General features: G+C 42.0%; 1 protein-coding gene and 1 pseudogene across 2 annotated transcripts in view; both read left to right on the top strand.

The window, feature by feature from the left end:
* Positions 1 to 856: 856 nt before the first annotated feature.
* LOC121542208 lies at positions 857 to 5,109 on the top strand (annotated as a pseudogene).
* A 1,030-nt stretch (positions 5,110 to 6,139) lies between these two features.
* The window catches only part of LOC121541649 (atrial natriuretic peptide receptor 2-like), a 52,868-nt gene continuing 44,145 nt past the window's right edge, over positions 6,140 to 14,862 (top strand). For both annotated transcript variants that reach the window (XM_041850822.1, XM_041850821.1), the window contains exons 1-3: positions 6,140 to 7,095; positions 10,849 to 11,030; positions 14,120 to 14,233. In XM_041850822.1, the coding sequence (XP_041706756.1) occupies positions 6,393 to 7,095; positions 10,849 to 11,030; positions 14,120 to 14,233 (999 nt within the window). In that variant the 5' untranslated portion in view covers positions 6,140 to 6,392. The remainder of the gene's footprint in view (positions 7,096 to 10,848; positions 11,031 to 14,119; positions 14,234 to 14,862) is intronic.

The raw sequence follows: 14,862 nt of genomic DNA, 5'->3' as shown, positions 1-14,862 counted from the left end.
TTCTCATCACTGTACCCTACTTTGCTCCGTTTCCCATTCTTTTGAACAACACTCAAATTCTCCTTGATTCTACCGCCATTGTATTCAGATTCCACTTCATCATCCGCTTCCGCCATCTTCCCTCTCTCACACCTCCGTTCCACTTATCATTCCAGTCACAGGAAAGTTCTTAAATCTTGAGCAAATAAAAACAATAATAGGAATGACTGGAAACAAGTTTTCTTTCCCCACAATCTTTCTGAAGTTAGGCGTGCAGCTCAGTAAAAACCGTCTGTTCAAGCCGCCATCTTGGCCTCCTTGTCACGTACACTTCCGCCACACTTTTATAAGTTCCGCAACCACACATACGTCAGTATTATGCACCACAGGCTTGCGCAAGAGCGCAATAACTTCAATTGGTATCTGAACATTCAATGTAGACACATTTTAGTATTTCTTATGAGCCATACAACGGACACCTTAATATGGGTGAGTGATATAACACAGACAATAACTTTGACAATACACAATCGAATGATTTTCGCTGAGTAATTTGGTCCAACCGGGATGATGATGGACTCCGCTGAGATGTTATTCTCAGTACCACAGGGGCTACCTTCTGCTTGGGACACCGTAACTGCAGCTCTGGTGAGTAGATGGACCCAACTTGCCTACGCACGGTACCTTGTGTTGTTGACATAGGCTGCCTACCTTTTATGTGAGAATGAAATTAGATAAATTGCACTACTGTGGTTGATTGCTGGACATGTAGCTAGCTAACACATTCACATGCAATTAGGAATTACATTGCTAGCTAAGACCAATGTTGATCTATAAATGTACCTACAAACCATAGTCCGTGTCTGTTTATAAGAACATGACCAATTTCCTCTGTCTGGAGGGATGGCTCCTGGAGACCCTGCAGGTGCGTCTGACCACTGCCGAGGTCCCTGAGTTTTGGGCTGGACTGAAGCAGCCAGAGAATGAGCTTGGGGAGAAGGATAGGGCCAGGATCCTACTCATGGCCTTCCGTACCCTTTTGGACAGACTGGAACCTTTCCTAGGTGGGGTTCAAACGTTCAGGTTACAGTTGACTGCACCCTTAATGCTGGAATGTTGACTGAACAGAATGCTGTCAAATGCGTTACAAAAATTACCCTCTGTCCTTTCCACAGGAGGGTTGGAGAGGCTGGGTACCTGGCAGGATGAGGGCCGGGGTGGTCTGTGTGGCCCTGGGGCCAGGGGTCTCCAGGAGAGGGCCTTCTCCGTCATCAGGGCCATTCTACTGTTCTCCCCCTCGGCTGTGCTCCAGATGAGAATACTGGAGTTCTACAGCAGGACCTTTTCTGTGCACATGAGCCAGGAGGGGGAGGCAGGGGAGTCTGAGGAAGGGGGCGGGGTATCTGAGGGGGGCGTCTGTCAGGGCTGCACTGTCCCCACCCAGCAGCTGTAAGAGCTCAGCCACATACTGTGAGTGAATGGAGGGGTGGCCATGTCACTGTATGCTCTATAAGTTGTGTTAGAACAACCATTGTCTACATCTGTGCCTGCTGTGTTTGTAATGTCTCTGCAGCTGTCTCTACCCACTTTTCCCACCCTCCAGGTCCAGATTGCAGCTATTGGAGTGGGTTAGTTCAGAGGCAGTGACGTCCATCTTACACAAACTGATTGAGCAGCGGCTAGAGCAGCACTGCAGGGGGGAGTACGATAGCTCTTCTCTCTTTCAGGAGGTACAGTATACTAGAGAGCCTGTCTATGGGAGGACCACCTCGCATAATAAAGTGACATGACCTATCAACAAGTTCTACTTTTCTAGCTTGCATTATTTAACAGAATAGGTTGCTGACCAAATATGTTTTGTCTATAAAACAATTTACTACACCAAGTCCAAATCTCAGAAATGTGATCATTTATCTGTTTTACTCTTAATTACAAACATTCTCTCAATTCCCTCTTTCGTTCTCTCTCTCTCCAGTGGCTAGAGCTGGTGTTGGGCTGGTTGAGCAGGGTGTTTGCCAGTGAAGTGGGTGGACTGGGTACGGTGCCCAATGGCACAGGCAGCAGGGCTGGGGAGGTGGGCCAGCCAGCCAACGCTGTGCACCACATGCACCAGTTCTTCTGCAGGATCTACGTCAACATGAGGATCGAGGAGCTCTTCAGCATCATCAGAGGTGAGGAGTTAGGGAACAGAGAGAGGAGATAGGGAGATGGTGAATGATACAGAGAGTATTAAGAGAAAGCATCACCTGTGGGTGTCGACGGCATAGGGAAGAGATTTGATAAGGGGGAAAGAATGAGATACAGAGAGGGTAGAAAGGGTTTTGACATTTCTCCCACCCTCACATTCAAAGCCTGCCATTGAGGACCTCAAGTTCTGTCTAGAGAGAACCAATCAGAGGCAGCAGCTCCTCACCTCCCTTAAGACAGCCTTTGAGACGTGTCTGCTTCACCCAGGTCAGTGAACCAATGATGGGTTAGGAACAGTGACTGGTGTTTGGCTCTTTATGTTTGTAACACATTTGATGTGAAGACTAACTGTTGTTTGCAAATACAGTGTTGCAGAAGAAGCTGGAGTGATAAGACTTAATGAATCCCTTCTCAACAACATTCCTCTCTCCTTCTATGAGTCCATACCTTTGACATCATCACTGTATATATCTCGGCCATAAAGGCCCTACGAACTGGACCCATCTATGGTCATCCTGCAGGTTGTCTGCCAACCAATCCGCAAGTACCTCAGGTGGGTGCATGTGTATTATCGTAATCTGTATTTAGTTATCTATTATTTTATTCTCTCATGAGTATTTATGAACAAAGCAATCATTTAGTGGGAGGCAAAATGTTAGAGATTGCTCTTTACTTGACTGATTTTACTCCCATAGCATACTGTGTTGATGTTGACGTGGCATTGATGTGACATCTGTGGTTCGTTGCTAGGACGCGGGAGGACACGGTACGTCAGATAGAGGCCAGCCTTACCTGGGACGCGGAGGGCTGCAGTGACCTGGCCAATGAGCTGTCCCGTGCCGACCCTGTGACCCTGCAGACCCAGGACAGTGAGGACGAGGGCAGCGACCCAGAGGAATGGACCCCAGACTCTAAGGATGCTGTCACAGGTCAGCACCCTCAGTGGACCCACAAAGGTTGTCATCACACTAGACTAGTCAGTTGCTTTTTCCTGTTTCTGCTGTATTGAACTAGAAATTCTTAAAAACAATACCTCTCCATCAGTTATTTTACTAAATACACTCCTCTTTCTTTCTCACCCTTCAGACAAAATGGGCTCGAAGCGGCATTCGTCTGACATCATCAGTCTTCTGGTCAGCATATACAGCAGTAAAGAGATCTTCATAGATGAGTACAGAACTGTGCTGGCAGACAGACTTCTCCACCAGTTCAACTACAATACAGCCAGGTACACAACACGTATGTACAGTAGCTAGTCCCAGCACTCCAAAGGCCTATATCTCAATGCTATACAGTACATTACTCAACTTTTTGCAGTCACTCTTAATATTATGTGCATGTCGGTATACTGGTGTTGGTATTTCTGTGTGGACATTTTGGGTAAATTAAATCAATTATTTTTTAAATAGTAAGTAACTTTTCTCATGTGCCTCCAGGGAGATCCGTAACGTGGAGTTACTCAAGCTGCGATTTGGAGAGTCCCATATGCACTACTGTGAGGTGATGCTGAAGGTAAAGCAGGGCGTGACTTTGAAATCTTGAGTTACCATTTATGTTAAATTGAGCTATGACAACATGACTCTTAACGTGACTTCCTAGTATCTTTGAAAATACATAGTCCTTTCACCTACCAGTGTCTTTCATAGAATAAGGCATGGGGACAGAAGTTATCGAACAAAGACAAGGAACAAAGACCATTTAAACACTTTAGGACAGAGCCTTACTCTCCTCCCTCTCTCTCTCCAGGACCTGGCTGACTCACGGAGGATCAACACCAACATCCGTGAGGAGGAGTCCAGGCTGGGTGAGGATGAGCAGCCCCCCATGGCCCTGACTGCCATGATCCTGTCCTCTGAGTTCTGGCCCACGCTGAAGGAGGAGAAGATGGAGCTCCCGCTCCTGGCCTCCCAGGCCATGGAGGCCTACACACACCACTATTAGAAACTCAAGGTACCTGATGATGAAGATGTAGCCTAGGTGCCAGTCTGTTCCTGCTTTATTCAAGTCCTTATAAACAGAGAATAGGGAAATAGCATTTTGAAATCAAATTCCATAATTCAAATGGTCTCTGTCCCAGGCGATGAGGACCCTGAGCTGGAAGCCTCATCTGGGATCAGTGACACTGGATGTGGAGCTGGAGGACAGGACTCTGACAAACCTGACTGTGTCCCCTGTCCACGCTGCCATTATCCTGCACTTCCAGGACAAAAGTCAGTACTCTGGCCGTCACAGGCTGCCTTTTGTACAACTTATCATTGCATACAGACAGACATTGTATGAGTAACTACGATTAACCTTTAAGCCATCTCTCTCTCTCTCTCTCTCTCTCTCTCTCTCTCTCCTGAAGGCTCGTGGACTCTGGAGGAGCTGAGTGGGGTCCTGGGGGTGCCCCAGGAGATGGTGAGAAGGAAGCTGGCTCTGTGGCAGCAGCAGGGGGTCCTGAAGGAGGAGGCTGGGGGGCACTACTCTATCCTGGAGAAGGGCTCGTCCCGGGAGAAACCTGAGAGAGGGGTGATGCTGATCGACAGCGACGAGGACGGAGACTCCAACACCACCACCCAGTCAGAGCAGAGGGAGGAGAAACTACAGGTATGCACGCAGACACACAAGCACACACACACATTGGAGGCATGTACTTAAAATACAAATACAAATTTTCTGTCAAATATAAATCAAGCTAGCCCAAACAGCACGGTTCTCTCTCCCCTTTGTGTGTGGTTGTTTGTGCAGTTGTTCTGGGCCTACATCCAGGCCATGCTGACCAACCTGGAGACCATGACCCTGGAGCGCCTCCACTCCATGCTCCGGATGTTCGTTGCCACGGGACCCGTTGTTACAGAGATGGACGTGAACAAGCTGCAGGCCTTCCTGCAGAGGAAAGTGCGAGACCATCAGCTCATCGTGTCCGCAGGCGTCTACAGACTGCCAAAGTCCACCAACTGATGATGGGGAGAAGAGAGGAGGAGAAAAGAGGTACAACTGAAAAGTGGAGGTATTTGATTTGTTATCTAAATGTACATGATGCAGCATTGCAGCCAGAGACTACAGTTTCCAAGATGAACCTGTTCGGAAATAGGTTCGGAAGGCAACTGAAAACGCCAAGCATTGTGCTGGATTACTATGTCTTACAATACGAATGGCTATAATGAGCATGAACCAACCATTCTGTCTTTATTGTTGACCATCCAGGTTGCTTGACTTTGTTTTGGACTGCTTGTCATGACTTTTGGGGACTCAGAATCATAAGCAGTGTTTCAGCACCCATTGTTCTGATGTTTCCCAATTTCAAGAAAGTTGCACATTGAATTGACACGTGTTTGGACTTGGTGTAATTTGGGGTTCCCCTTTTGATTACATTACAATTGCCTGAGCTAATAAAAAATAGATTATTATGTAGTATGATTGTATTTGTCTTAAATAATCTTGTAGAGCTCGCTGAAATGAAGTCCAGTGAGGAACTCCTGACCTCTAGTGGATCATTGTGGAATGTTAGATTTGTGTATATCAAATTCAGCATTGGAGTTTGGCATGTGTCCTACTACATGTTTGGATGTTTGTTTATTCAACTCTCATGGATTTCAAAACAAGGCTTTCAGCACAACTGCTAAAATTGTCTATTGTCTTCCAGATTATTGTCTGAGCCAGTTTATATTTAACTGATTATCTATTTTCCTGGTCCTAGAGACCCACATGGTGTGCAGGTTTTTGTTCCAGCCCCCAGAGGTTTTTGTTCCAGCCCCCAGTACTCACACCTGATTCAATGGTAGTTGAATCCGTTCTGTTAGTGCTGTGGCGGAACAAAAGCTTGCACACCCTGTGAGTCTCCAGGACCAAGATTGAAGAACGGTGACAGCAGGCAGGGGGCGCCTCTTTCCTGTCTTTCTCGGACCTGTGATATCACGTGTAGGGGGCTGTACTGAAGGTTGCTGTGATTACGGTCATCTGGATGGATGTTATCACACTTAGCGGGGGGAGTTGAGGAACATCAGTCCGAGAACTGCACCGAAGTGAACAACTCACGGAATCATGCTGCTGAAGAACAATTAGAGCAAAATTATAGAGGATAAATTACACATGGATTACCTAAGCATTTCTTATTTTGACTGAAGTTGCATTTCAATAGAGAACCATATGGTTCGGTTTCAGGACAGTAAGGCGTCTTACCACTCTCCAGGTGAACTCACGAGGTCCGTTTTCTTGGATTTATTTAACTTCAATTTGGAGCAATGGGATATAAAACGGAACTTGGATGCTGTTTCTTTGTGATATTCACATATTCTCTCATATCCAGGTGTCGAACGAATATGGAAAATAATATCACAGTTGCGGTGATGCTTCCCGATAATTACCACAAGTATCCCTGGGCTTTGCCTCGGGTTTTCCCAGCAATTCTTATGGCGAAAGAGAATCTCCAGAAGAAGCACGGACTTCTCCAAGGCCACTCTATTCAACTCTTGAATTTCAGCACAGAGGATTCAACCGGTGTCTGCGCAGAAAATAAGGCACAGATTATCGCCGTGGATACCAAACTTTATAATAAACCAGATGCTTTCTTTGGACCTGGGTGTGTGTATTCAGTCGCCTCAGTTGGAAGATTTGCATCCCATTGGAAACTCCCATTGATAACTGCAGGAGGAACAGCATATGGGTTTGATAAAGGGGAAGAGTACAAAACGATTGTGCGCACCGGACCCTCGACCACAAAACTGGGAGACTTCGCTAACATTATTCACGCGCACTTTAATTGGACCTCTCGTGCCATTCTGATTTTCCAAGATTTGAAAAAAGATGACCGACCTCACTACTTCCTCTCTGAAGGAATTTACCTAAATTTGAAGGATGAAAATGTCACAGTTGATGCCTTTCCATATGAAGACTCACCAAGCTATTATAAAGAAATCATTACTTTCATGAAAGACCACGGAAGAAGTAAGTCCATTAGTTGGCTGTTTCTACATGTGCAATAGTAGGTTGACGTTTATTGTCATGAGACTTGTCCTGGAGGCAGAACAGAGCGATTTCCCCTTAGATAGGCCAGCTGCAAAGTCTTTTGGCTATATTGTAAAAATTCATGAAAACAAAAATGTGCTTTTTGACCTGCTGATATGGAAATGTGGATGTTGCCATAATACCTAGCTCCAAGAATCTGATCAGATTTCCAAAATGCATGCAACATTGGCTCGACAGTAATAAGATAATATTTGGGCCTTAAACTTTTATTGCTCTTGTCCACCTGCGTATTTTCTGAAGAAGAAAAAAAGTGTGTGTCTCTCTCTCTGTGATGCGCTCGTGGGTTCGTTCTTTTCCCGTTTTCAAGGGTCCCTGCATGCATTTTAACCGAACATTTGAATTATTGTTGTAAATATTATGTATCTAGTATTAATGTTAATTAATTACAATGGCCCCATGTTAATTTACAATATCTTGGAATGTTGATTCACAAATCATTAGGTTTTTATTTGCAGCTCATTCTATTTAAAAGTTTGCCATCCATGTCCACAGTACTGTCTTTTGCTTATTTCAGAGCAATTTATAAGAAATGCTTATCGTTAGACAATTAGTAGGCTAGCTCAATATATTGATTGTTTACCTAGTCTAAAATCATATTGACACATGGTAATGACTGTTGTAGGATATGTTATTACATGTTTATTAAAACTGTAGATTTTTTTTAATGACCTTTTATTAACCCAAAACTGTTTTAGAAATGGTAAAATAGTCATCCAAACTTGTAATTAGTTCAGAAAACCATATCCTATACACATCACAGTACATTTACATTACTTCATAATTTAGTGATAAATAGCAAAATATCCTTGTTAGTGATGTTAAAAAATGGGGAGATGTTGTCTGTAGAGATTGTCACAATGAGACCAGATGAAAGTGACAGTGCTGTTTGGCTGATTAGACCTCTCTCTTATAGACAGCATGTTCTCTGATTTTTTTGTTGGACATGGCAAATTACCAGTTGTGTTGGCAAATCAAAGCTTGACATTGGTTAAATTGTTTGATACTAGTCATTTGTGTGTGTTTGCTTTCTGTTAGTCATCTCTCAAGTCAACAACTTCCTTGTTGATTATCTTATCAACACAATAAAGTGGCATCAATATGAGTTTATTTGAACCACGATTTCACACATTTTGGCTACAGGATTTAAAGAATTGGTAGCTTTCAATTTTCAATTCATATTTGTTGGCAACTCAGGGAATCCATAAATATTGGAATGAATGATGTTAATGATAAATTCTACTGACATGGTTGCATAAATCACCTTGGACCTTATCATTATACTGTAATATAAAAATATTGATAAAATACCAGTAGAAGGGAATTGGAGTGATGAAAGTCCAACAGAGAAACATCAATGCTGCTAAAATCTATGTTTAATGTTCTGAAGCTGGCAAGTTATATTGATGTTTGCTTTGGGCCAGAAATGTTCTGTTTGTAGGAAACTTCTAATGGTTCAAGTCCATCTGGCAGAAGTAAAGGCACTGAACTCTTTCACATCGTCTGGGAAGATACTGACCTTCAGTTTTCTCAATAACCCTAAAACATTACTCTAACCACTAAATGTTACTCTTGGCACACTTTTTTCATCCATATTTATTGTCAGGGTACTGATTTAGAAATCCATGGATCAGAACATTATAGAGTGACTCTGCACTAACCAACATAGCACAGATGGGACTGTGTGGCCGATGAGTGATTCTTGTAAATGACTGGATTTATCCACATGAAAAAACTATTTTTCCAGCAGTAAGATTAACAGATAGTGCAATAAACACTGCATATGGGGGTACCAAATTGGTGTTATATCAGGAACAGGCACTTTGAAAGCTGCCAAACCTCTTAGCTTAATTATGGGCCCGCCCATGGTGAGCTTGGGGTGACAGAAGCGAATGGTTTTGTCAGGGCTTGTCCAGGCTTGGAGTTCTGGCTCGACATTCCATTCACTTTTATCCCTATGAGATCACCAACAGATAACCCCTGGGCTGTCAACCTTTACCTCAACTGTGTGGTCTCTCATTTTGGTCAACGTCTTGACAATGTCTAGTTTTGATTTCAGTAGTTTTTTTCAGCCACTTGTTGTCAGGTACAGATGTGTAATGTAAATTGATGCAGTACAACACAGTCCTTCATATTTTGTCTTCTGATGGGAAACCTTTTGAAGTCTGATTATTAGCATCCTATCAGAGTTGAAAAACGTAATGGCCTTCGTTCATGAAAAAAAACATGACCTGCTTCAAATGGACAAACCTTAACTCCTAGACTGAATAAAATCCCACTAGGTTGCCTCTGGAAAAGCTCACAACTTGATGCTTTTCAGACTACTAAAAGCATACATACAGAGGAAGGAAATGCCACATGGCTGAAAGGAAGAATACATCAAGCTGTGTTTTCTCTTTTGTGGAGGTACATATGTGAATGTTTGTCGCAGACTTGAAAAGCTACATGAGTGCTAACAAGGGTGCCCACATAATGGAGCTAAGGTACAGTATAGCCCCCTCACTGTAATCACACAAAATGAGTTTCCTCATAGTTGGACATGTGTTTATAGAAGTTGTGTACTATCTTCCTGGAAGAGATCAAAAACATGCGATGAAGGACAGTATCCAAGTCCTCTTACGAGAGTTATTAAAGTCCCTCTAACATGACAACATAATGGTCTCGAATATAAGTATCTAAAACGCTCTCTGTCATATTTGTATAACACTGTAAGTAAGATACACATTTCACAAAACACTAAAGTTGACTAGTTTCTAAACATGCAATTTTGCAGAGACTGTTTTATTGGTCTTTTTTCAAGCGTCCTACCTGAAAAAAAGACTGAAATTGAATGTATTCATTGTTTATACTATGATGTTGTTGATTATGAACAGATTATGGGATGCGCTGAATAGTGCAGCATTAAGGTTCTCTGCTTGTTGATGTTGTGTGAGTCATGGGAGAGAATGCAGCCTTGTACTAGAAATGTTAAATTCAGACGAGGTGGGTTGTTTGCCATCTTTGTCTGCCACAAAGTGAAACAAAATGTACCAAACAATTTGAAGTGCTTTGTATTAAGTTAAGCCCAGGCAGATCCTTATGATTTCTACAACACAGGAGGACTTTTCCCCTGCCTTTTTGTACATTTGTTTTGGACGATGTCCAGGAGACAGCAGGACTACTTGGCATGGCTCCTTGTGAGCTGTTTTGGAAGAGATGAGAGTTGGGGTCTGAGTGGTGTTCTGTGCCGACTTTGGTCTAACACTCTAGGAAATGTCTGCTAACTGGGAGGACTGCCTTAGAGCTGGCAGAAGTCATCTGACATATGCAGTGAATGGAAATAATGCCTATAGACATGCTGTCCATGGAGTAGACGGCATGTAAACAGAATGGGATTGTGTAATGTAGACAGGCGTACAGCACAGACAGCTTTTACACACTGTAAACACACATGCACACTCCCCTTAAATAGCACACACTCAAATGTGCACCTTCAGTAGGTCTACCTACACATGCTTCCTCATAACTGCAATCCCACAAAAGTTACAGATTTGGATTGATTTCATATCTATGGTTCATATCTAGATCTAGTCTACCAATAATAAGAGCAACTGCAATTCACAGAATAGTGCTAACATAATTCACATAAAAACAGTGATAAGAAACCTTTGTGTTGTGTTTTTGTCTTCCCTACAGTTGTGTATATCTGTGGGCCTCCGGACACGTTTCTGAGTATCATGAAGCTTTTCCAGAGTGAGATCCCAGACCCTGAGAACTACGCCATCTTCTATCTGGACGTGTTTGCTGAAAGCCTAACGGAGCACAAGCCCTGGCTGAACAACGACAGCCTCTGGATTGATCCCATCAAGGTCTTCAAGGTAAACTGCACAGACAGAGAGTTGGACAGACAGAGAAATATTCCCTCCGTTGATCCCTTTCATTCATTACATTTTGCTAATTTAACTTATCAGAGAAAACTTTTTTTAGTAATTGTGTCCAAATACTCTGTCAATTATTTGGTGGTGAGCTGTCAGAGCCTTTCCCCTTCTGTCATTGGAACCAGACAAGTTTACTAGTCTGAAACTGCCATTTGGCATGTGAAATGGATGTCTCTCACTCAGGAAATTGAATTCAAAGCCTCTACTTCGTGTGTGCATCACTGGCCTGTCCATCAACAGAATCATTCCACATCCCTCTGTTCCAACTGAACCTGTATCAAAGGGAACACAAAGTTCACCAAGTTGAGTGAAGGTTGACCGACGTGTATGAATTACTGTAAAGTAGTGCTGAGCGATTAACCAACATTTCATTTGAACCGAGCGACATCGGTTCAATTACTTGAATTCCATTGAGTACTTTATTTTTTGTGAGCCAATGCGTTTCTTTAGAGAGAAATGAAATTATTAATGAGTGAAATCATGCCAAGAACTATGTGGGACGCTGGACTGAAGGGAGTTTTAGTTTTCATTAAGCAAATATTCAACCTAGTTCAACGCAAGAACGTGGTAATTAACTACAATGACCATAATCCATTGTGCCTGTTTTTTCCAGCTCGGACCGAGATGGATACACTTTTACGCCTGGTATGTTAGGTTAGATACACACAGACCGCATGAGAAAGGAATGTACACAACACAACCAAAAGAGGGATAGAGACAGTGTGTGAATGTATGCCTTATTTACTTTAAAGAAGTACAATTATTTCATCAGACAGCTCTGCAGCATACTTAGGCAGGCTAGCCTAGCTAAATAGGAATACTAAAGGCAGTACAGTATGGGGAGCACAGAGAACGTTGTTTGGCTGCTACTGCCTGAGCAGAGATGAAATGATGACTTTAAGGAATTAAAAATAATAAAGTCATCAAATAAAAATTCAGTAATATACACACTAAAATATTTAATTATTTCATAGTAACTTCCTATTTTTCAATTGATGTCTACCCAATGTGGACCTGATGGAGACAATGGAATATTTTCAATGTTTTGGCTTTGGAATTTCCATTAAAAAGCTAACAAATCATTTTAATGTCATTATTTCATCATGCCTATGAAAACAATGAGTTGTCCCACAAATTCCAAACGGAAAATGCAATGTGCAGATGGATAAAGCTTTTATTTTAATCACTGTTAAGTAAAATGAGAGCGCTTCTCTGATCAACGTGATAACGAAGTAAAACTTCATAATGGTTCCGACTCGGCATGCAATAATCTGTAGAAAGGTCATAATTCTTCCCTGCCTCCTCTGCTCGGAGGACTTTAATGATTAGATGGAGTTAATAAAGGAGATAATGTGTTTTCAGCTAAAAGCCACTTAGTCCTACATATTGATGTGTTGAGAAATAAGTAAGTGGGGGGTACAGATGCTTCTCTCCCAATTTGGTCGTTAAATGTCACTGATTACGCTGCAGTTACTATAGACAGTATCGGAAATAATGGCGTTGAACTCCTAATGAAAGGCACTACAAATGGCTTTGGATTGATAAAGACAAGGTAGGCTTATTAACTTGACTGAAAAAGTGTGTGCTATTTTCTGGTAATTGCAGGTCTTTTTTCTGAAGCGTTACAATAATAAGGCTAGATATAGCAGACACAACATGAAGGCACTTAGATGGAGATAGATAAGCTATTTGTAAAGCACTTTGTTGAGACCCAATACATAGTTAAAATTGATGCCTCTGCTTGTGATATACCTTCTAATATTTGTAACATAAGATCTTGGCCCTCTTTTACTGATTATACAACATCTTAATTTGACTACAAGCAGTAACATGATTTCTGGCAATATGCAGCTCATAGAACGTTGATTGCTTTTGGAAGTTAGTTGTCGATTGTTTATCATTACTGTGTCTGACCATTCAGCCAGATTTAGCCTATATCAATAATAACAAGGCAAAGTGCAAGTGAAAACTCAACTGATGACCATAGATTAAATCTTTGGCCGAAACTGTGCTTTTTCATCCAAACAATATGCCTCCATCCAAATATAATCAAACAATGTCACAACTGTGGTCTAATAGCAATTTGTAAAAAGTGGTGCAAATAGAACATTTGGTAAACATAAGCAATATACAGAGTTACCACAGCTGCTCTTCTGAGTTTTTGCCCTAGTCTTCAAGACATGTCCATAAGTTTAAGTGCATTTGGACACAGCTAATTGTGCATTCTTCACCATAAATGTTGTTGCTGTTGACTCATAAGGGACTGTTCATTAGACTGTTTGGATTATAAAATAGGATAAATCTGTTCATTATTAATCCTACTTAAAAGCATTTCAAATTACATTTGAATCATTTACATTTCCACCCAGTAGAAAATCACTCTGCATGCCATGATTATAAATCTTGAAGAAGAAAAGGAGAGCTGCACACTCTAGGAGCTCAGATGAAATAATTGTATAACCTAATAACCAACGTTTCGACAGACAAGCTGTCTTCATCAGGGTATAATGACAAACACTGCGGGTCACTAGTTTATATAGTGTCAAAGGACACACGCAGGTGTCTGTAATCATGGCCGGGTGTGGCCTGATATCATTGGTTAATTCACAGATAAACAGAACATACAAAAAACATGAATGGATAGCATACGATCATAGATTAAACTTGGCTACATAGGCCCACAAACATTTTACAATGAAATGATTACAGACACCTGCGTGTGTCCTTTGACACTATATAAATTAGTGACCCGCAGTTTGTCATTATACCCTGATGAAGACAGCTTGTCTGTCGAAACGTTAGTTATTAGGTTATTAAATTATTGCATCTGAGCTCCTAGAGTGTGCAGCTCTCCTTTTCTTTTTCAAGTGCTCTACTCTGTTAGCCAGCACCTCACCTAAATAGGTGTGTGTTTCTTTCGCCTCCAAATGATTATAAATCTGTCATAGTTGGTACATGTTTATGATGCTCTGGGTGTAATTCCCCAGTAATGTTCTACTTTCTCATTGTTGTCTCTTTCTTTCTCCCAGTCTGTGTTGGTAATAACATACAGGGAGCCTGATAATCCAGAGTACAAAGAGTTTCAAGATGAGCTCCACATTAGAGCTCAGAAGGACTTTGATGTGAACATAGAACCCTCTCTGGTAAGTTGTTTGAAATCCTGCCACAGCTAAGCCACTGCCATAAAATAGATCATTTATGCATAGTAATTAATGGATTTCTTTGATTCATTAAATACTTGACTCCTTCTTTGTGAAGATTAATGGCGTTTTGGCAGTCTAACTGGGCTCAACCAGATATTTAAATAGAGACAGCCAGGGAGTAGAGCCATGCCTATAGGGGTCAAGGTAGAATTCCAGGCAAATAGTAAACAAAAGCTGCATATGTGAATGAAGATCATGAAGACTACTCTCTTGCTGGCTGATGTTGATCCAAGATGGCGTTGCAGTGCGGTCGTGTATTCTGTTGTGTTCTCGTGTAAATAGACAGTTTTTTTTGTCTTTTTTTGTATATATTTCTCTATCTCACTTTCCATCCTTTAACTAAATATACTTTCCTGCAACCCGCCTCACCCAATGTGGAACAGATTCTATTATTTCTTTATACCTTTTATCAAGAACCTATGGCTGAAACTAGCCAGCTAACTAGCTACTTGCTATTAGCCACCGTTAGTGGTCTTCACCACTGTCCGTGGCCTGCACTACCTACCAGCCAGCTCTAGCCTGGACAATTATTGGCCAGTCTGCACAGCGTGCTATCGACCCAGAGCATA

This window comes from Coregonus clupeaformis, chromosome 27, assembly GCF_020615455.1.
Source record: "Coregonus clupeaformis isolate EN_2021a chromosome 27, ASM2061545v1, whole genome shotgun sequence".
NCBI lineage: Eukaryota > Metazoa > Chordata > Actinopteri > Salmoniformes > Salmonidae > Coregonus > Coregonus clupeaformis.
The sequence above is the reverse complement of the archived record's forward strand: the minus strand, read 5'-3'. Positions and strand labels throughout refer to the sequence as shown.